Raw genomic sequence first — 22,091 nt, 5'->3', positions numbered from 1 at the left:
GCATTTTTTTTGCGGTGCAGTGGTACGGGCGGTTTGAACATTTTGATGAACACCCCTAGTCCTTGTCATATATAATTCTATTATATAAAGCACCTTCACTTAGATGTTTCACTACATCAGTAATCTGAACCGATATTACTTGCACCGTAGAACCGGCATCAGTGAACTGTACTAGCAACCATTGAATAAAGATTTCATAATTTTAATATATTATTGATTGTTTTATTCATAGCTAAGTGGTATTAGCTCTCTGTACAGCTACAAGCCACAACCTTATATATGAGTAATGAATTTTTCGATATTTAATATAAATTATTCAATAATAAATATTAACAATTTAACATTCACATACATATCAAATGTTTAACTCTTTATTTAATAATCAGAAATATCTTTACATACTTTTCATGGCATAAACCCTAACACACGTGTGGGTCATATTCCTCAGGTTTCTTCTAGATCTTCTCAAGCGAGGCATTTCGGCTTTCAACATAAATCTCCTCAAGTTGGATCAACTGAATATCAACTTAATTCAACTCAAAATAACTCTTTTCAGTTTTGTTTAGACAAAATGCACATTGGAGATGAAATTTGGACTTGAAATAGTTAGAATTGCGATACGAGTGTGAGACATGACTTAAAAAAGCTTGGAAAGAGCTTTAAAACTCAATAGTTGAATCGCATCAATTAGATTAATATTGAGGGATTTATAGCCATTTCACTGAAGGGTGTTCAACAGCTAATGCCCAGGTTGACACCTAGCCCCCAAATTGACATTCAGCGCCCAAATTGACGTGACCAAAGTTACTTTTCGAGTAAACATGACGTGCTAACTGTTGGGTTTTATGCCCTAAATAAAACTCCATTTCAGTGTAATCTATTTTATTCAACATCAATAAAGAAACAGAAGTATTTTTCATTCATTTGTGTATGTTTTGGTTCACTTTATCAATTGCTTGTCTATTTGATTTATAAATTCATCTGAAACCCTTTTCACATACTTGATCCTGTTTATTGTGTTGTCAATACTTTGGAAAGTAAACATGACTATGTGAATAAAGTTTCCTAGATTTATCAGACACAGGGTTTTACTGATATGATAATCTACAACAAGAGTTTACTTGCATTTGGAGAAATGCTATGTTCTTTCCAGAACATTGGTTAAAGTAAAGCTCAGGTTGGATGCATGGAGTATGCATCGGAAGGGATCGATATTGAACTTTGACTTAGATTTATTAAACTTACCGTAAAATCTATTCAAGTCAATATCGCCTAGTTGATCCTAGATCAAATGTTCTTAATCCTGTTATGATTAGGCTCAATCTTGAAAGGCTATTCGTGTTCTTTGATTTTTTAGTTAAGCCTACTTTTAGGTCAGGGTGATACGTACATTTTGGGAACACGGTAGTGCAATTGAGTGAGAGCGCTAACATAAACATGGAATCTATAGCTTCTATCTGGCGAATAGTAAGCAAAGGATGATCTCCTTCGAGCTTGACCAAACGAACATAAATGGTGGAGTACTCATTTCACATAAGCTGAAATATCATTTATACGGGGTCAAGTGTTTTAAGGATAAAATACATAGTAGGGTGTAACGGTAATCTAATCCCTTTACAGTGTAGATCATTCATATAGAGGATCATTGATCAAATTAGGATTATAACAATGGATAACTAATGATGTGTCTATATGGTGGAACATATAGAGCATTCTATATACTGAGAATGCAATTCTAAGTTCTATGCGTGGATTCAACGAATAATTAATAAGTTAGTGAATTTTAGTAATAAATTTTTGATCTACTTATTGGAAGCTCGGTTATATAGAACCATGGTCCCCCCACTAGTTGAGATAATATTGCTTGTAAGACTCATGTAATTGGTTTTGATTAATCAATTATAATTCTCAAGTTAGACTATGTCTATTTGTAAAATTTTCACTAAATAAGGGCGAAATTGTAAAGAAAGAGTTATTAGGGGCATATTTGTTAATTCTGATACTTTGTATTGTTCAATTAATAAATATGATAAATGACAGTATTATTTAATAATTATTTATAGTTATTAAAAAGTTAGAATTGGCATTTAAATGGTTGAATTAGAAAATTAGCGTTTTTGAGAAAATCAGATACAAAAGTGATAAAACTGCAAAATTGCAAAAAGTGAGGCCCAAATCCAATCAGCCATGGCCGACCACTTTTTTAGGTATTATCCTCTGACATTTTCATTATTTTAATGCCAAATAATTCAAACCTAACCCTAGTGGAATGCTATAAATAGGTAGTGAAGGCTTCAGGAAAATTACACTTTTCATTCAGAAAAACCTGAGCCTCTCTCTCTCTCTACCTTGGCCGACCACTCCCTCTCTCTCTTCTTCCTTAAGATTTCGAAACACTTAGTGATTAGAGTAGTGCCCACACACAGCAAGTGATACCTCAATCATAGTGAGGAAGATCGTGAAGAAAGACTTTCAGCAAGAAGGAGTTTCAACACTAAAGAATCAGAGAAAGAGATCCAGGTTCAGATCTTGATAATACTCTGCGATAGAAAGGATACAAGGGTTAGAGATCTGAACGGAAGGAGTCATATTATTCCACTGCACCCAATGTAAGATTTCCTAAACTTTATATGTGTTTATTTCATCGTTTAGAAAGTTCATATTTAGGGTGTTAATCAACATACTTGTGAGTAGATCTAAGATCCTGGTAAAATAATTTCCAACACTAACATTATAACTCACTATTTATCGAAGCCTTACTTATTTTATTTCTAATCGCAACTTACGAGCGAGCAATGATCCTTTGGAGTTAGTTATTGTATTGATGAACAATTTGATTATCTATTAAAAGAAAACTTGTACCGAACATAACATGACCCTTAAGAGCCCCTCTTGCTAAGAGAATGGGTTTTGAAGAGGTTTCCCACCCTATTTGTGGGGAGGCTGAGGAGACCACAGAGCACTTGTTCATGTATTGCAACTTTGCCTTCCACCTTTGGCGATCTTCTCCTTGGGGGGTTATGCCTGTTCTGGATTCAGGAGCCCGAATGTGGGACTGGGTTACTTTTCTATGGAATCCTAAATCTAGAGGAGTTGATACTGATGAGTTGTTCCTCTATGCATCGATTGTGGTAGATACGATTTTGAGGGCCCGCAACGACAAGGTACATAATAAATCAATGGGTAACATTAAACACTATATTGACTCTATTTTTTCTTGTTACACAGATTATGGCTCCTGCCTTCTTTCCCCTTCACAATCTGTTGGGACTCAGGCTTGGTCTCCGTCGCCAGAAGATTGGGTTAAAATCAACTGCGATGTCAAAGTCGGAGGTGAAACTATGTGTGCTGTGGCGATTGCGAGAGACCATAACGAATCAGTTTTGTGGGTGGCGGCAAAAAGGCTACACTTCTCTGACCCACTCACTGGAGAAGCTGCGACCTGTCTTTTAGCTATGGAGACGGCGGTCTCATTGCATCATCCTTTTGTTTTGGTGGAGAGTGATTCAGAGATTGTTATCAAGAACCTAAAAGGGGATGACTCTATTTAGGGGATTGAAAACTATGTGAGTCAATGGAAGCTCCTCTCTACGTTTATGACTAATTGTAATTTTTCTTGTATAACTAGAAACTATAACTACGCGACTCATAATGTGGCCAAATGAGCGTTTGTCAACAATGTTAAGGGTATGGTACAGATATCTACTATACCTATTAATATCTTTTATAATGACCACGAGCTATAACTTCAATTTTATTTATGAGGTCTAACTTCAATTTTATTTATAAATGCATTTTTTTTTTAAAAAAGAACATAACATGTGTGTAGCACGGCGCCGTTTTGCTGTCTAAATACTATTTCCATTTCTTTTACAACGAAAACATTTTCTTTCGTCTTCTTTGATTTTTCACCACACTCTCATTTCTCTCTCCATAGCTCGCTTTCACTGTTTCTGCAAATCCATATTCAAAGGTAACATAACTACGATCGACAATGTCTAAATCATTTCTTGTTTTAAGTAATTGACGTTTTTTGATTGGTATTATTGCTTATAGTAGATCAGAAAATGAATGCTCATTCTGTTAAGGCGTGTGCTCAAATTTTTGGGTTTTATGCCATTTTATTGTTGCTTTTAACAAGGTTTGATATTTAAAGTTAGTCCTCCTGGGTTTATTTTGTCAAAAAAGACAGACGAGCTAGGTTTAAATTGTTTTGTTTGAATTTGAGTTGAAATGCAAATCTTTTGATGTGTGTTTTTGAATCGTTTTCTCGAAGAAAATTGGGGTATTAAATTTGAAGGTTGTGAAATATAAAACTGGTTGAGATAGCCTTTGAATTTTGTTGATTGAGCTTGAATCAATGGCGTTCTTATGCTGATCTGCTAGCCTAAGTTCACTGTTCACTTTGGTGACATATTCTTCATTTAAAAAATAAAAAATATATAAAATCAAAGAATTTTTAGGACTGGTTATGGGTGGGTTTGATTGCTTTATGACCCATTTCGTAAATCGCCTCTCTAGCTGTTTAAATATTGTTTTTTTTTTCTTTAAGAAGCTAACATAAAGTTGAGATATATGTTGCTGCTGACTATAAATTTCATAATTCTTGCCAAGGATCTCATCTCTCATCTCAGATAGGCGTAAGAGTGAACCACTCTCATCTCTCTTTCTCTCCGCTATCTGGTAACTTCTCTCTCTTTTAAATATTCGCAATTACATGACCTGGTACCCATGCGTCTATGTTGAGACTCTTTACTCGCTTTGGGAATTTAATCTACATTCTACACAGAAATTAGGTTTTTCTTAAGGCAAACTGAATGAGATATATGGTCGTAATATATTTTTGAAGTTAAACTAATTTGGAAATTGATTTTGCTGGTTATGCTAACTTTTTATTTTGTGTCCTTTATTGGGTGAAAAGGTAAAGGTGGATTTTTTTTTTTCCTTTTTTGAGAAAATATCTTATGTTCAATTTGTGCTTAATATAGCTTGTTTAAAAGAGTCTAGATTTGTGTTCATGATGGAAATGTAGAAACTCAAGTTGGGTATCAAGAATTCACGTTAGTTGGGTTATGTTCGGTTGGTGGGCTTGTTTAATTGATGAGCGAATTAGGTTGATTTTGACATAGCATTTGAAAATCAGAACCAGTTGACTCATTTTTTTTCAACTGATTTCCCTTTTGATATGTAGTGGACCCTTGGTTATCGAATTTTGATAATTCTAATCAAGGATTTTGAAATAATAGATAGTATGGAAAACCCGGATGCAAATCAGCTTCCTGAAGCGGATTCATTGCCTGATGGATTTGTTGAGAGCTTGCCAGAACCTCTGGCTCCACAAACTCCTACCTTAGAACAGGAGAAACCTTTACCCAGTTACAAGGAGGGTAATGCCACAGATTGCTCGAATGAATCCACAGCAAGTGAGTTTCAGAATAGTAAGGGTAGGACAGAGAAGACACAAAAACTGAGAACTTTTCCTGTTGTATTATCTGAATCAGATAGTTTTGATACTTCAGTTGATGCACCAAGTAAAGACTCTATGGAACATACAGAAGGTACACTTGCCCCTCCACATTCAACTCCACCATCTTCAGAGGCTTCGGTTGGGGTATCGGGATGCTGTGGCAAAACGGAACAACTTCCAGAAAAATGTCAACGTTCAGAGACACGTAGTTATCTGATCCTTACATTCTTCTCTTAAGCTTAAATTCACATGTTTCATCAATTATTTTGTTCCTTTGGTTTTGACTTCTTCACATTAATTCTTTTTTCCTGTATTGCAGCCAGTGAAGGCGACTCAGGTGCACCAACAACCAATGCTTCGAAAAACAGAAAACCTGTCAGTACTTTTTTATGTTTGATTCCTATATTGTTCTGAAGACTAAAGTAATAATATTAGTTTGCGTTAGGTTTTTTTTTTCTTATTAAATAATAAAGTTAGTAAATGTGTTGATCAAATAACTTCATTATTTTGAGACTGTAACCAAAGTGGTTCTTTTTTTTTTCATATATATTCCATGAACTCAGCAATCAATGATATTTCAATATCCTATTCTAGGAAAAGAAAATTCTATTTGCTTCACTTTTGTGTGAAGATTTGCTTGTCATGCCTAGTGGGCCTAGTTTGCTGTTATTATGTTATCACCTACTTTTACAAGAAATTTTACTTGTATCTTTTCATAGGGTGTAATGTGTATGTCTCTCAAACTTTTCTTTATTAAGCTTTGTATGATGGATTCTTTTTTATACAGGAAATTAGTGAGACCAAGCGTAAGACTGTGAAGCGCACCTCTAAATCAGAACAAGAGTTTTTAGAGTTCACTTTGAAATATCAACAAGTTATTGCTGAAAGGGATTCAGGTAATGTTGAAATAATTATAGTAACATTTTGGTTACACCTTGAGCTCTATATTTATCTAAATGTATGTTGGCTTTGGTTTCTAATTTTCATAAAATAAATTTCACATTAAATTTTCCATGTTTTATAGTATGTTTGAATATGAGCAACGTATTTGTCTAATTGATAAATTTTTTGGTCTCACCCTGCCTGTTGTAGCTGTTGCTGTTCGAGATAAACTTGAATCATTATGTAGAGAATTACAGCGTCAAAACAAAATTCTTATGGTAGGTAATCTTTCTGCACTATGCACCCTTACTATTTTTAGGTGGTTTTGTTATTTTAACACGATTCAGCGAGATCATAATATATATACTATGAAACCTCTATATAGAATAGCTTCGTGGCCGAATTAATTGCAACCTAATTGAGAGATATCACTGAATAGAGGTATTAGTGTACAAAAACAATTCTTAACACCACCCAAGAGGGGTAGCTCAAATGGTGTTGTTTGCTCCCACACAAGCTCTGTGGTTCGAGTCTCTCCTGGGTACCTATATAGCAATTGCTATGGTTTCTTGTTCCCCAAATATTGTAGGGCTAGGCGGAGATTCTAGTTTTAAAAAAACCTATTCTTAACACCCAAGTGCAAAAGTCTTTTTGAGTAAATATAATAGTCTTTTAAAATTTTTGTTCTCTTATTTGATATTAGAGTAACAATTTTTAAAAGAGTAAATTGCGGCAGAACCTCCTCATAGTGTCACCTCACTAGCAAATAATCCTCAAAACTCATTTTTTGACGGCAAAACCTCCTAAACCCGTGTTCTGTTAGCACTTTTCCATCCACTTTTAGCTGTTAACCACCATGCTGTATTGTCTAGGTAGACATAATGTACACGTGTCACCATTTTATTGGTCTACATAATTTAATTATAAAAAGTAAGAAAATTAAAAATAAATCATTAAAAAATAAATAAATAAACTAAAAAGTTTTTTTTTCTTTCTTTCGGATGCCTCTTCGTTCTTCCTTTTCTTTTTCCCCAGCTTTTATTCTTTCTTCTTCAATCATCGTACCAATACCACCACCACCGAAACTACCATTGCAATACCATCACTACCAACGCCAACCCACCATACAAACACCACTACCCACTACCACCGCAACCACACCACTACAATACCACTATTGCCATTGCATTTATTAGATCAAATCAACCACAAAACCAAGCAAAACCAAACAATCTCAGATCTAGATCCACAAAACCAAAAAACACAAAACAAAAATAAAATGCAAAAACAATCTCAGATCCAGAACAAAACCAAACAAAATACCATAATAAGAAAATCAATAAACGAAAAATAAAAAATAGAAAAGAATTGATGAGCAGATTTTAACTCGTGGTTTTGAGATCTGAGAGTTTAGGAACCTTTAATGGCGGTGTCGACTAGTTCAAGGGAAAGAGCAGAGGAAGCTGGTTGCTGTGGTTTTGTTGATACTCTTCTCTCTAATGACCTTGAGTCCTGCTCTCTAGCAGACTCAAATCCTTTTCGGCTAGAAATTCCAAGCCCAATCCCTCTTCCACTTTGCCACCACATGGTTTAGCTCGCTGCGTATCTGCTCTCACTTCCAAGGTTGGGTCGCCTGACGAAGATTCTACCATTTTCTTGCCTTCCAAACAAAACCTAGAATAGGTAATCGCTTCCAAAGATATTGAAAATGGCAATGAAAGAACAATTGAAGGAGATATTGGGGAGAGAAGGGAGGCTTAGGATTTGGGGTTTCGAGACCAGGGGTGTTGATTCAAGGTTCTGTTTTGATCGTTGGTGGCTGGAGGCGGCCCAACAGGGGTTGCACAGGTGAATAGATAGAGAGAGGGAGTACATTGTGAATGGGAGAGATGAAGATAGGGAATTAAGGTTTTTTTTCAAAATTCTTTCTGTATTTTATTAAACTTTTAATGATTTTTTAATTTCTAATAATATTATTTATTATTTTTTTAAATAAGGTTGAGTACATTTTTTTTTTTATTTTATGATTTAAGTTTTCTTTTAAATTAATTTATTTTAAATTTTATTGTTTTTACATATTTATTTAAGCGGGCCAATAAAAATGTGCCATGTGGACAGTAGACGGTGTACACAAGGATAATATAGCATGGCGGTTAATAGCTAAAAATAGAGGGAAACCGTAAAGTGCTAATAGAACACGGGTTTTGGGAGTTAATTGCTAGTGAGTTGATACTATTGAGGGTTTTGCCGCAATAAACTATGTTTTTTTTTTTTTAATTTTCAACAACATTTTTATCTCCTAAACAATTAATTTTATATTGAAGGACAATCAAGACACTTGACCCTATTATTTTTACTATATAAGGATGTATATATAGGGGAATATTTTATTAAATAATTGCTAGGACTCAAATTGCGCATACTTATTACACACAATATATGTATGGGTGACTATTCAATGGTTACATTTTCATTGTAACCATCATTGTTACATTTTTCTTTTGACCTGTAATAGCAGGTTACTAATAGGTAAACATTCCTTTTTTAGGATTAATTAATTATAATTAACTATTTTTTCTTAAAATAATTAATTAAATATTTAACAAGACCTCTTTTAGTAATTAATATTTATAAATAATTTTTTTTATTTATATTTAAATCCTTACTCTAATTATTTTAACAATTAAGCCATTTAGGTAAAATATTTACAATAAAATTTATTTTTTTATAAAAATTAAACTTCTTTTTACACAAATTAAAATTTTCTTCTTATAATAAATTTTTAAATAATTAATTATTTTTAAATGATATTTAATTATTTTGTTACAATTAGATGAACTAAGTATGAGGCCTCATACTCAATCGATAACAAAGTGTAGCCATTTTTTTTTCTAAAAGATTTTTCAACTTATTTCACTTACTTTTTAATATTTAAATAAAAAAAATTAAATAATTAAGTGTAATAATGTAAAATTAAGATTACAAGTATAATAAAATTTAAATTATGAAATTACATGTGTATAATTTTAAATTATAAAAAGTTTTGCTATAAAATTTTAAATAATTTAAGTACAAAAAAATAAATTACTAAAAGATCCTTATATAGTAATAAATTACAAAAAATTAATTAATAATTATAATTTATTTAATTTTAAAATATAAATAATCTTAATTAAAGTTTTATAAGGAAATAAATTATTAGGTTACTTTCAAGTTACAAGTTATTTATTATTTATTTTTATTTAATTTCCAAATTAATCACAACCATTTAATATTAATCCCTTAAAAAAATGTAACCATGATGGTTACAATAAAAATGTAACTATTGAAACCTCTTCCATATATGTATAAATATTAGCTATTTATATCATTAAATAAGGACCACATTTCGTGGAAAAGATCAGCTCAGCTGAGATAGTTTGGGAAAAAATCAGATTGTGGACCACGACTTGGGTTTATAGAATAAAACATTTCGAGGATCTCTCTTTCTTAGATCTGTGTCGAGAGTGGAATACACTGATGTAATAGATCTAGAAGAGAGTTTTTCTTTTTTGTATGTATTATATTGATATGGGTGCTTTTTTTATGCTGCCTTTTAGTTTGTCTTACTACAACTTTTCTTCCGCCACAAGTGAGGGTTTTAGTAACATAACGGGGGGAGGTCGGTCTAAGACAAGCGACCTCTTTCTCTTTTTTCAAAAAATTAAATAGGGACCACATTACTTTTAATTGTATGGTTGAGATTAATTACATATCATTGTGTATAAAAAATGTGTGTTATTTGGGAGTGTCTCAATCATTATTCATTTTATTAATGTGAGACAAAAATTTATAACTTAATACAATTTAGAGAATATTCCTATTTATAAGTGACTCAAGTTTGGAATGAGACTATTTTTTTTATACTAAAATAGAGGTTTTCTTGTTTAGAAAAACATTGTGCGTTTGGAGAGCCATAATGTAATTAGATTTGTGTGTAATTAGAGGTAATTACACAATTTGACATGTTTGTCTGACCATGTAATTACACTGTAACTGTGTAATTGAAAGTAATTGAGGGGTTCCAATTACACTCTCCAATTCTCATGGCCCCCCATGAGAATTGAATGTAATTACACTGTGTAATTACTAAAAACTTTCCATATTAAACATTAGCTACTAAAAAATATTATTTTTCCATGTAATTACTAACTATTTTGCCAAACAAGATATAAGAATTCGTATGTAATTACCACTTTATATCCAAACACACCTTGCATTTTAAAATATTGTGTAATTACTAGACTATGTAATTACCCTACCTAGTAATTACACAGTTACTTCCAAATACACCCTAGAAGCTTTCTTTCCATCTTTTTCTACTTTTTGTTTGTTTGTTTTTGTTTTGTTTCTCCGACTGATTATGTAAGACTATGCTGACAATTGAACAGGATGAATGCAAAAGGGTGTCAACAGAGGGGCAAAATTTGAGGCTAGACTTGTCAGCCAGGTTCCAAGATGCTATAAAGGTTGGTCTCTCTCTCTCTTAAGTCTTTTATAAGCTCACACTTGACAATTGTTTTATCTTTTTGTTGTTGACCATTTCTTTTATCAAAGTTCTCCCTATATTAAGTTTCTTTTTTCGCTTTTACTTGCATGCACTTTGACCCCCGACCAAACCATTTAACCCCTGACCAACCGAACTCATTTTTTTTTATAGTAAAGTGTTATGTTAAGAGTAGGCCAGAACTCATTAGGCTGAAGAGTGATAGGCCATATAATTATGGATTGGTTATGGGCTGAACAGACTTTCACTCTATATAACCCAACCCATTTCTTGAGAGACATTCCAAATTTGAGACAACTTTCATATAGATATATATAATATTATATATATATTTGTTAGAGAAACCGATACCGGTTAAAATAACAAAGTTAACAAGGTTACGTAATAAGTGGAGAATTTTCTTCCATCTATAAAAGTTTTGTCTATAATATACATAAGTATTTTACATTCACAAAATATATAAAAATTTATATTTCACATTTTAATAAATAAATCATATAATTACGATAACCTTAGAAAGTGAATTGACCAAAACACACCACTAACATGTAGTCCATATTTATCCTATTACTTCTACAAACAAGTTAAACGTAAGAATCAATCACTATTATTAATTTTGCTACTGCCACCATCACCTTAGTTTTCTTTAAAGCACTATATTTACATGTATCGTTTTTTTGTGTATACACTAGGTAAAATTATTTTATCATTAAATATTAAAGCCTAAAACATTCATCTCAACCCAATGAATCCATTTCAACCCACCCCCTATTTTATCGTACTAAGTAGGGTTGGGTTATATAATAACAAAAAATTAAATGGTTTATAGTTTCTTCAAACCGCAATTATTGGGTTGGCCTATTAAAACACCTCTAATCCGGCTAACCCGGTCCATGTGCACCCCTTTTAAGCATTGCCTTGTTTTTCCTGATTTGAAATCCTAATAAACACAAGATCTAGCAATAAATTACGTAAGAAAGACCGGCACAAATAGGACCAAGCTTAGTATAAGAGTTGGAGAGAGATAATCATTTCTCATTGGTTAGAAAATTGGGAATGTAGAACACAAACTTCAACTTCCTCTAAAATCAGAGATACGTCTAGTTTTCCATGTCACGGTTACATAAGGCCATTGGAAACCAGATTGCACTCCACATTTTGAGCCACTTTGTCTCATGACATGGAAGTAATACTGGAAGTGGAACAAGTTGTAAGTGTGACAATCAACACACCAAACCTACCAAGGAACTGGACTCATACATTTGTAGAATCTACCAACCTCTAAGATTCTTGGGAACAATTAGATGTGATAACATTTCAACCTTGAGCACAAGGTTGAATCTTGGTGGTGGGTAATAATAGGCCCTCAATAAAAATTAGTTAGCTAGGAATAACAAGGAATGCTAAGGGTGCCTTCTATAATACTTTTAATCAATTCTTTGTTTTTTCAATTAGAAAAATGAAAATATATTAAAAAAAGAAAAAAATGAGAATCAAAATTTGGAAATTTGAAAACAAAAAAAGTTGCTTTCAATTTTTTTTTAAACGAATTTATTTTTCATAATTATAGTGTATTTGTATTTTTCTTTCATCAATATTTTGGACCCTAATTAGGACCCTGACCAGGGTCAGGGGACCCGGACCTATACCTGGACCCAGATTTGAACCCGAGACCCAAGCTTGAGCCCTAGACCCGGACTTTGGGCCCTGGCCCCAAACCCCAGCCTTGGACCCGTAACTCAGACACGGAACCCACCCCGAACTTAGGAACTGGAGCCAAAACCCGACTTGGGACTGGGATCCCGGACCCCGAGCCGGGACCCTAGCCCCAACCCCAAACCCAATCCCAGACATGGACCCCGACTTGGACCTGGACCTGGAGCCGACTTTAAATAAACTAATAAACAAAAATGAAAATAAAATTTACAGAACACACTTTTATTTTATTTTTTTTAAATTAAAAAACAAAAGTAGTTACAGAATACATTCCTGTTTTCCAAATACAGAAAATAACAAACAAAATTATACTTTCACTTTTGTAATTTAAAAAATTAACTAGTGTAAATTGCGGCGAAATCTCCAAAAGTTACGTATCGTTAGCAATTAACCTCCCAAACCCGTATTTTGTTAGCAGTTTGCCATTTCCATCAAATTTTGACTGTTAAATGCCATACTGGATTGTCCACATGGACATAGTGTACACGTGGTATAATTTTACTAGTCCATTTAATTTAATATTGAAAAAATATTAAATTAAAATTAATTAATTTACAATTTAAAATAAAACATTTTAAACAAATAATTATTAAAAAAGTAAAAAATTAATAAATAAACATAAAAGAATAAAAATATAACTAAAAAATCCTAATCCCCTATGGCGAACATCCATTTTGGTTCTTTTATGGGCAGTTTGGTTGGAAAGAAACACGAGAATTTTGTATGGAAAATTCTGTCAAGTAGAGAGGTTATGGGAAAAAAAATCAAATTCTGGATTGCAACGTAGGTTTACAGGACTAAACATTTTGAAGAATTCTCTTTTCTAGACTTATGTTGTGAGTGGAAATCTTTGATGTACTAGATACGAATATAATTTTTTTTTTGTGCTTGTTTTAGTATGTTTCATGCTAAAACTCATGTACCCAAAGTTTTCCTCTGCCACAAGTGAGAGTTTTCAATATATAACGGGTAGGGGCCAGTCTAAGACAATGACTTCTGTCTCTTTTTCAAAAAAAAAAAAATATATATATGTGAAATTTTTAGTTTGATTTTTTTTTTTATTTTTAGTTTTAATATGATTTATTCTTAAATTTTTTATTTTAAAATATTATTTATATTTTTTTAAATAATGTAATTATGTGGACCAAAAATTGTGCTGTGTGTACATTATGTTCATGTAGACAATCCAGTTGGCATTTAACAGCCAAAATGGACCGAAATGGAAAACTATTAACTGAACATGAGTTTGAGGGGTTTTACCGTAGGAATAAATGGTTTGGGAGGTTAATTGCTAGCGAGGTGAAACTTTTGGAAGTTTTGCCGCAATTTACTCAATTAAAAAACAAAAGTGTTACCAAACGCCACTTAAGTTAATGGTTTTATTATGATTTTAGAATATTATTTGTTAGTTATTCTGACCAGATGGATATACGGTTCTATAAATACTCTTCCCTTGCTTGAAAAGTGGCTTTCGGGAATGTCGGGTGTTGGGATCCTTCAGGGAATGGAATTTGGAGAGTGGAAGGTCTCTCAAACTAACTCACCATTGTAACCGAATTTGCTTATCTTCAGTACAAAATTCTATTTTATTCTTGATGCTGATATTGATCATAATTATGTCGCTGTGAAAATTTGCTGAAGCATCTATTGTGATTTCAAATACAAATTTGAAGCTTTGTATCTAAAATTATTTTGCATAAATATTGCATGTAACTCGATATTATTTTACCTTGATTTAGTGTATAAGAACCATTTTTATGGAGGATAGCATGCTGTTGTGATTGGTTATTGGTCAGTGGCTAAATGTTTTTGATATATTGGTGATGCTTAAATAATAGAGTGGTTATTGCATTTCTGTAGTGGTTGATCAATTTTTTCCTTTTGTTATAGGATGTGAGCAATAAGCTAGATGAGCAAAAAGATGAATACCTCTCTCAGTTGAAGGAGAATGAGATGTAAGACCACACTTGTTCTAGAGAAACTATAATTTGATATTGTTTTTTTTTCATCCTCACTTTTATTTTTAAATTTCTCTCTTTTTTTCTAAAAAAAAAATGTGAAATCATGTGATGTTCATAATACAGACATTTTCCGTTCAAAAAAATACTAGACATGTGTGCTGCAGAAAAATAAAATAAAATTTTAGAGAAATATGATGCTCCCTTTAAAATAAAATTATGTTGCTTATTTATTATTATTGAAAAATAAGACAAAATGGAATATGTGATCTAAGCATACTATTTATATCTTGCATTTCTTTTAATAATAATTATTGTCAATATTGTCAGTATGCTATACATGATTTTATTTTCTACGACTAAATTATTCGGTTGGGAATCCCAGTTCCCTGTGCATGATTACTTGTTTTTGACTATTACACCCGTAAGCAACATTCGGGTGCAGAAAAAAAAGAAGCAAACTTTTCACAACAATTTTGTTGTAAAAACTTGGTACTCCGTATTTCAGGTCTTTGGCTTAGTGTCTTTCGAGCTAATATAATCTCCACTAAGACCTAGGTTTCCAGTAAAATTATATTCTTTTGTAACAATTAACTATTAGAGACTGAGAAGAAGAATTTAAACATATATGGTGCTCTATGTTCAGGTTAAGAACGAAGCTGAAACAACTAGCTGATCAGTATACTCTTTCAGAACAACATCATGAACAAAAAGTACAATTTTTTTACACTTGCTGAAGTAATTATATCATGATATGCTGTTAATGTTGTTCTTGGATGACCAAGTTGTTTGTTTGGTTTATAATGTACAGTTAAAGCAAAAAAGTTTGGAACTTCAGATTTCTGATTTGAAGATTAAACAACATGAAGAGAAACTAGTGCAGGAACAGTCCCGGATAAAGGTATATGCTGAACAAGTGTCACAACTGCTAGCAACTGAAAAGAACTTGCGTTTACAATTGACAGCTGATGGAGAGAAGTTCCAACAATTCCAGGTTAAGTTTCTCCATGTTTTTTCTTCCCTTGCATCGTCAACTCTTTTTTAGCATCTCCTGATTAAGGATACAAGGAATGGACTCACTAATATATATATTTTGATTCCAATGCTTTGTTAAACAAGTCGATGCATAGTCGTCTAACAGCTTTCTAGGTATAATTCTTCTTATCAAGAATCTCTAATGTATAATACCCGTCAAATAAAAGACCTATATTTTCTGTCATATAAAAGACCTATATTTTCTGCACCATGGTGTGTGTTGTGTGTGCATCCCTATTTTCAAAGTACACACACACACTATGTATATAGTTTTTTTTTTTTTTTTTTTTTTTTTGAAAATGCACTATGTATATAGTTATAAACTAAAAAATTTGTTTACACAAGTTCATTGTTTCCTTCATTGGTTAAAGGAAATCCCAAGCTTGTTGCCTTGTATTTTATTAAAGGTGGCAAAGTTGCTTGCAATGGTTTGTTTTATTAATAATAGTGTATATGAATAAAATAAAAGCATTGTTATGGGGCACCAAAGTGCTCAGCACCTTTATGATATGACATCTTATAATTGGTTAGCGGTTCTTTATAATCTTTATTAAATTAAAATAAGTGAATCCGATATTAAATTGTACCAATGATGATATTACATCTCATAAAGGTGCTAGGCATCGTGGGTGCCTTTTAGCATTTCTCAATTTATAAAAAACTCACCAATCCTTGTATTTTCTACTTATGCTTTTATGAGCATACCTTATGCAAGTGAATCTTTTTCGACCTGTGTGGAAGGGCTCAATGGTGCACCACATACTAGTGCTCATATTGTAATTGTATGGCTGTATTTTTGATCATTTGTTTATTAATTTTTTATTTTTTCAAAAAATCCCTTTTTACAGGAAGCATTGTTAAAAAGCAATGAGGTTTTTGAAACTTTTAAACAGGAGATTCAGAAGGTATATTCTTGAATCATCTGATTAAGACATTCAATTTTGATTGTTTTGTTATCAGTGTTTATATTTACGTAGCTGTCTGCTTCTTGTCTATCTAAAACATAGATGGCAAAATCAATTAAGGAACTGAAGAAGGAAAATTCATTCTTGAAGAGCAAGACTGAGAAATCAGACATTACACTTATTGAGCTTGTTGACGAGGTAATATATATATTATGATATTTATTGCATTAAACTTATTTATCAGTTGGTTTGTCGGGTTTTTTCATACCACATTTTCCTTGTATATCTTGACATTTAATCCTTGCATTATCTTCACATTTAATACAAGTTTGTTTCTTAAAAGGGAAAAAATCATCAGCTGGTGTTAAAAAGTAGGAGATAATTTTGAACATCATCATATAACTCGACCTCCGCAAGCCCCCCATCCACCTGCCACACAAATCTCTTTCCTGTCTCACTAGTTTAACACTATATTCCTATTTTGGTTTACTCCAGCCTGCTTTGAGTATATATTACTGCTGGTTTTTTGTTTTTGCCAAGTGGGGTTAATCTTTTTCTCCAAGACTAAAATTCCAACTGAAATTTCATTTTTCTGACCAGCGTGAGCGGTTGAAGAAACATTTAGAAAAAACTAAAAATCAGAAAGAGAAGCTTGAATCATTGTGCCGGTCACTTCAGGCAGAAAGAAAACAAAATTCTGTTGGGAGTATCAATTCCGATGATGTTCAGGTATGTTATATTAAAAATGATGTTATTATGTAAAGCCCATCTTGGATGACTTTATGTGTGTATTGTCTTTGCTTCAACAGATATTGATTGTTATCAAGAAACATTACAATGATATTAGTTCTGATATTTTGTTATCATTGTGTTGACCACTTCAGGCCGAAAGAAAAGAGGCTTGCACAGGGAGCAATATCTCTGAATCTGTCACGGTATGAAAAACGACAGAGTCAAGTATGCCTTTAACCTGACATTTTGTTTATGATATGGGTTTCTGTTGTTTCGTGTTTGTAAGAAATCAGGAACATTGATCAGAACATACTCCCAAATGTTTTTGAAGTCTTTCTTTCTAATGTCATTTGAGATTATGAGTGCTTTACGCATGTATATTTTATTAAATCACCTTCTATTTCTGTAAGTTTGCAATTGCATTAATTGTTGACACTAATTTGTCCGGCTTGGCGGAATTCGGGACAATCTTGTTTGAACGAGGCGAGGATGATCTTGGGTGGGCGCAGCTTAAGGGTCTTCAATGTAATACGGAAATGGTGCCATGGGCCTTCTGGTCTAGTTCTGCCTACCTTCTTTATGGAATGTTTTTCTTCTTCTTATAGTTATTACTATTTGAATGTTTACAACGAGGTTAATATGCATTGCAGCATTGCTAGAGAATGATAATTATTTTAAGTGTTTTTTCCTTTTTTGCAAGTAAAGTATTATCTTTAATGCAATCCCATTAGAAGCCCTTTGTGGTCGTTTACAGATTTTGGCTTGGCTATATTATGATTATGGGTGCACAAAATATGGTCCAGCTGACAATTTATGCTATCGCGTTTAGGTGTATTTATAAAATATCCGATCTAATCCAATGCAAAATGTCAATATCTCCACTTGTGCGATTGAATTAGTTTGGAAAATTTAAAATTTGTACTTATGCAATGTAAAAGTAATCGATTTAATCTAATCTACACATAAATATGTAAAAGTATTCGATTTAATCTAATCTACATATATTTAAAAATATATATATATATAATTAAGGGTGTCTACACATTTAGTACCTTGTGTTTTGTCTAAATACAAGTTTGGTACCCTGTATTTTTAATAATGCTTATTTGGTATTCTGTATTTTAAAATTATACCTATTTGATATCCTAAATTTAAATTTTTTTGATAAAATTTTATCAATACAATTAACAGCTTAAAATTTTATGAATTCTGAATTCAAATTTAATTATTTGATTACACATAATTGAAAATTGTTTAGTTAAATTGATAAAACTGTATTGATTAAATTTTACTTTAGGGTACTAAATATGTACTATTTAAAAATATGAGGTACCAATTAAGTATTATTGAAAACATAAGGTACCAAATATGTTTTTCATGAAAACACAAGGTACTAAATGAGTATATTCCCTATAATTAATATTTTAATGTCAAAAATAGTTACTTAAAAATTTAATAAATATGATACAAATATATTTTAAAATAGATAAAATGTATATTCATTTCTTCTTTATAAGAAAAGTATAATCTAAAATAATATTGTACACTTCTTCATACATACAATTTTTTTTCTTGTTTTGAATTTGTTATTTTTTGTTTTATTTATTTTAATTTTTTATTGAAGATATAAATTAACAATAATTTATTTTATTTTGTTGTTACGTGAAAAAAATACTTTTAATAAATATTAACTAATTTAATATTAAAAAGTAATCAATTTAAAATAGCCTTTCTAATTTTTACTTTTGTGAATTGGGTTGGATTGGATTTGAATTATTATGCTGATTAGATTGGATCTAAAAAATGAAATTCATACTTAGTGCGAATTAAATGCACTATGAACAAAACATTACAAATTTGAATAGATGAATACCCTTAGTCGTGTTCGTTTTGACACGTGTATGACATGACACAATTAAGGTAAACACGACTACGACACGTTTATAAACATGTTGAAGCCTCAAACACGAACATGACATGATTAATTAGTAAGTCACACGACACGATAACACGAATATGACACAATTATCATGATAAATACAAAAATTTGATTTTTTTTTTATAAAATATATAGAAATTAATTCATGTTATCGTGTCAACACGATTATTAAATGTATCGACACGATTATGACATGACACGATTAAGATAAACACGAACACAATATAATTATTAAACGTGTCAGAAACTTAAACACAAACACGACACAATTATTAAACGTCACCCTAACCCATTTATTCTACGTTGTTTTCAAGTTGTGTTGTCATGTTGTGACCCATATTGCTAGCCCTAGCCAAGCCAATCAATTCGGCCAACCCAACTCATTCTTTGTGGTAAACGGTTATATTAAAAGTAGGTCATGACTCATTAGGTTGAAAAGTGATTGGTCATATAATTATTTGTTGGGCATAGTCTAACTCTAAATAAGGCCAACTCTAATGGGTGTTGCCCATATAGTTCCTCAATTAGCTCGAGGTGTAGTTTTCGGACTTGGGATATCAAGTACTTTTCTAAAGTAGACAAAGAAGTTCTCATTAAATCCGTCGTTCAATCACTCCTTACATATACAATGAATAATTTTTTATTTCCAGTTAGTATTTGCCAAGATGTTAAGCATGCAATAAGTAATTTTTGGTGGCAAGCATCTAACAAAGATAGTATTTATTGGATGAGATGAAAAGTTAACAAAAAAGAAAGAGAAGGGTGGAATGGAGTTTAGAGATCTTTGTGACTTTAACATTGCTCTTTTGGCTAAACAAGGGTGGAGACTCCTTCTCAATGAATCAAGCTTGGCAAATCATGTTTTTAAGGCTCGGTATTATGCCAACGATTGTTTTCTTAATGCAACCTTGGGTAATAATCCAAGCTATATATAGAGGAGTGTTCTTGAAGATCAAGAAGTGGTGAAGAGAGGAGCTAGGCACTGTATTGGTAATAGTTTGACTGTGAGTATTTTAAATGACTTGTGGCTGTTTTATGAGGCCAATCCTTATATTGAATCTACTCATCTGGCATTGCTTGGTAAACCAATAAGGTCTCTTATGACAGATGATGGTTTGGATTGGGATAAGGAGGTGCATGGTGATGTTCTTTCAGACAGAGATGTGGAGCTAGTTTCGTAGGTTCTTATTAGTGAATCTTCTCATGGTTTGTGGTTTTGGTCAAAGGAAAGATCTGGGCTATTCTCTGTCATAACCATGTATATTATGTTGTAGAAATTGAAAGGAAATTGGTTTGGCAATGCAAATTCAAGTTTTTGGAGGCAGCTGTGGCATCTTATATTACCGCCAAAAGTACTAAATTGTCTGTGGAGAGCTTATTCTAATAACCTTCCTACATGTTTCCAATTGACGAGAAAGCATGTGCCTATTGATTCTAACTGCCCTATTTGTAAATGAGCGCCTGAGACAATATTGTTTATCTTGGTAAGGTGTCCTTTTGCTCAAAATTACTAGAGGGCTTCTTGGGTTGCTGCGGTAGGTGCGACTGCTATGATTTTTTCAAGTTGGTTTGAAGAAGGTTTGAGGTCTTGTAGTAAAGTGGAGGTGATTGAGGCCTTTATGGTGTGTTGGTTTATTTGGCATCATTGGAATCAACTGGTTTAGAATGATAAATTTTTGAGTATTGAAGATGTTGCTTTGTTACCTAAACTAAGCTTTGAAAAATGGAGTAATGCTCAAAGGATGTCTATGGTTACCAACCTTGAATCTTGTAGGGTTGCGCTTGAGCATTAGACGACACTAAATTTTCTTAAAATCAAAGTTAATGTTAATGGAGCAGTATTTGATGACGGTGGGTGGTTTGACTATGGTTGTGTGGCATGAAATTCAACTGGAGTAGTTTTAGAAGCTAAATGTAGGAGCAAAGTTTGTAAATTTGAACCACATGTAGTTAAAACTTTGGGCATTAAGGAGGCATCAAGTTGGATCAAGGCTCATGAATGATAAAATGTGATGCTCAAATCAGATAGTATTACCGTAATCGATGATTTTGTTAAAAATAAAAACATAGTCTTTTCTTATAACTGTGTAATTTTGGATTGTAAGTAGGGATGTACACAGGGCGGGGAATTAGTAGGGAATGTTCTCCCTATCCCTATCCCTGTTAAAGATTTTAATCCCCACCCCGCCTCATCTCCGCTTATTCTCCATCGGAGATGGGGCGGGGAATCCCCTATTGTAAAAATAAAATTTAGTTTAAAAATTTAAATGTATAAAATCATTAAATTACATAAAAGATAAAATATTACATATTATTTACTATTCAATATAGTAATTATCATATACGAAAACACAACTTCAAAAATTGTAAAAATGATATTTTTATACTAAAAAAATACAAACGCCTATATAAAATATTACTAAAAAATAATTAATAAATTAAACGGGTCCCCGTCGGGGCGGGGAGTGTCATCCCCGTTCCCGCCCCGCTTAATATTCGGGGACAAAATTTGATGGGCTATTTTAAAAAATATGGAAAAAATTATTAAGGTTATGATAAATATGACATAAAAAGTAAATGCCACTAAATATGACATTATTTAACCAATTAAACTAAAACTAAAAAAAAAAACCATATAAAACATTAAAAAAAGAATTTGAATTTAAGATTCATAAAAAATAAAAATTGAATTACCATAAAAAATATTAAAATTCTCTTCATATTTATTTTTTTAAAAAATAAAACAAATGAAACAACAGTGATCGTCGAAATTGTCACTTGTGCCGGAAAAATCATCAAAGTATGCTGCTGGCACCGAAAAAGTCGTTGGAGTAGCTGCCGGTGCCGAAAAAATCGCCGGAGTTGCCACCGACGCCGAAAAAGTCGTCAGTATTAGTATTGTCGTAAAAAA

General features: G+C 32.2%; 1 protein-coding gene across 12 annotated transcripts; it reads left to right on the top strand.

Annotated features, from left to right (window-relative positions):
- The first annotated feature begins 3,820 nt into the window (after positions 1-3,820).
- LOC115706737 (uncharacterized) lies at positions 3,821-17,994 on the top strand. 12 transcript variants are annotated; one of them, XM_061108463.1, is made up of 15 exons: positions 3,821-3,973; positions 4,615-4,683; positions 5,247-5,387; positions 5,502-5,672; positions 5,787-5,842; positions 6,255-6,363; positions 6,560-6,627; positions 10,780-10,857; positions 14,502-14,566; positions 15,216-15,282; positions 15,381-15,563; positions 16,453-16,509; positions 16,612-16,707; positions 17,110-17,238; positions 17,394-17,994. In XM_061108463.1, the coding sequence occupies exons 3-15, from the start codon at positions 5,252-5,254 to the stop codon at positions 17,448-17,450; spliced, it is 1,272 nt and encodes a 423-aa protein (XP_060964446.1). In that variant the 5' UTR covers positions 3,821-3,973; positions 4,615-4,683; positions 5,247-5,251; the 3' UTR covers positions 17,451-17,994. The 12 variants fall into 12 exon arrangements, with proteins under 12 accessions (XP_060964446.1, XP_060964444.1, XP_060964443.1 ...); XM_061108461.1 differs by having other exon boundaries at positions 5,247-5,423; positions 5,520-5,672; XM_061108460.1 differs by having other exon boundaries at positions 5,247-5,423.
- The last annotated feature ends 4,097 nt before the right edge of the window (positions 17,995-22,091 follow it).

The sequence above is a fragment of the Cannabis sativa genome, chromosome 1 (assembly GCF_029168945.1).
Source record: "Cannabis sativa cultivar Pink pepper isolate KNU-18-1 chromosome 1, ASM2916894v1, whole genome shotgun sequence".
In the NCBI taxonomy this organism is placed as follows: domain Eukaryota; kingdom Viridiplantae; phylum Streptophyta; class Magnoliopsida; order Rosales; family Cannabaceae; genus Cannabis; species Cannabis sativa.
This window is presented reverse-complemented; position numbering and strand designations above follow the sequence as displayed.